At 48.5% G+C, this 229-nt stretch overlaps 1 protein-coding gene across 1 annotated transcript in view; it reads left to right on the top strand.

Moving 5' to 3' along the window:
- Nucleotides 1–229, top strand: part of ABCC2 (ATP binding cassette subfamily C member 2) — a 59,217-nt gene that overhangs the window by 20,364 nt on the left and 38,624 nt on the right. The window contains 1 exon segment of the mRNA XM_006756565.2: nucleotides 3–32. Coding sequence (XP_006756628.1) covers nucleotides 3–32 — 30 coding nt within the window.

Below are 229 nucleotides of genomic sequence, written 5' to 3'. Positions count from 1 at the left end.
ACGCTCACGTTTCTGAACCCACAGCTGCTGAAGTGAGTCTCAGCCCAGCGCTGTCTTGGTGCCTCCTCTACCACTCTCCCTTTTGCCCCCTGTGTCTGCAGCAGGAACTTATCATTAAAAAAATGTTTTTTTATTGATATCAGAGAGGAAGAGAGAGAAACATCAATGATGACAGAGAATCATTGATCGGCTGCCTCCTGCACTCCCCCAACTGGAGATCGACCTTGCA

The sequence above is a fragment of the Myotis davidii genome, unplaced genomic scaffold (assembly GCF_000327345.1).
Source record: "Myotis davidii unplaced genomic scaffold, ASM32734v1 scaffold332, whole genome shotgun sequence".
Lineage (NCBI taxonomy): Eukaryota > Metazoa > Chordata > Mammalia > Chiroptera > Vespertilionidae > Myotis > Myotis davidii.
This window is presented reverse-complemented; position numbering and strand designations above follow the sequence as displayed.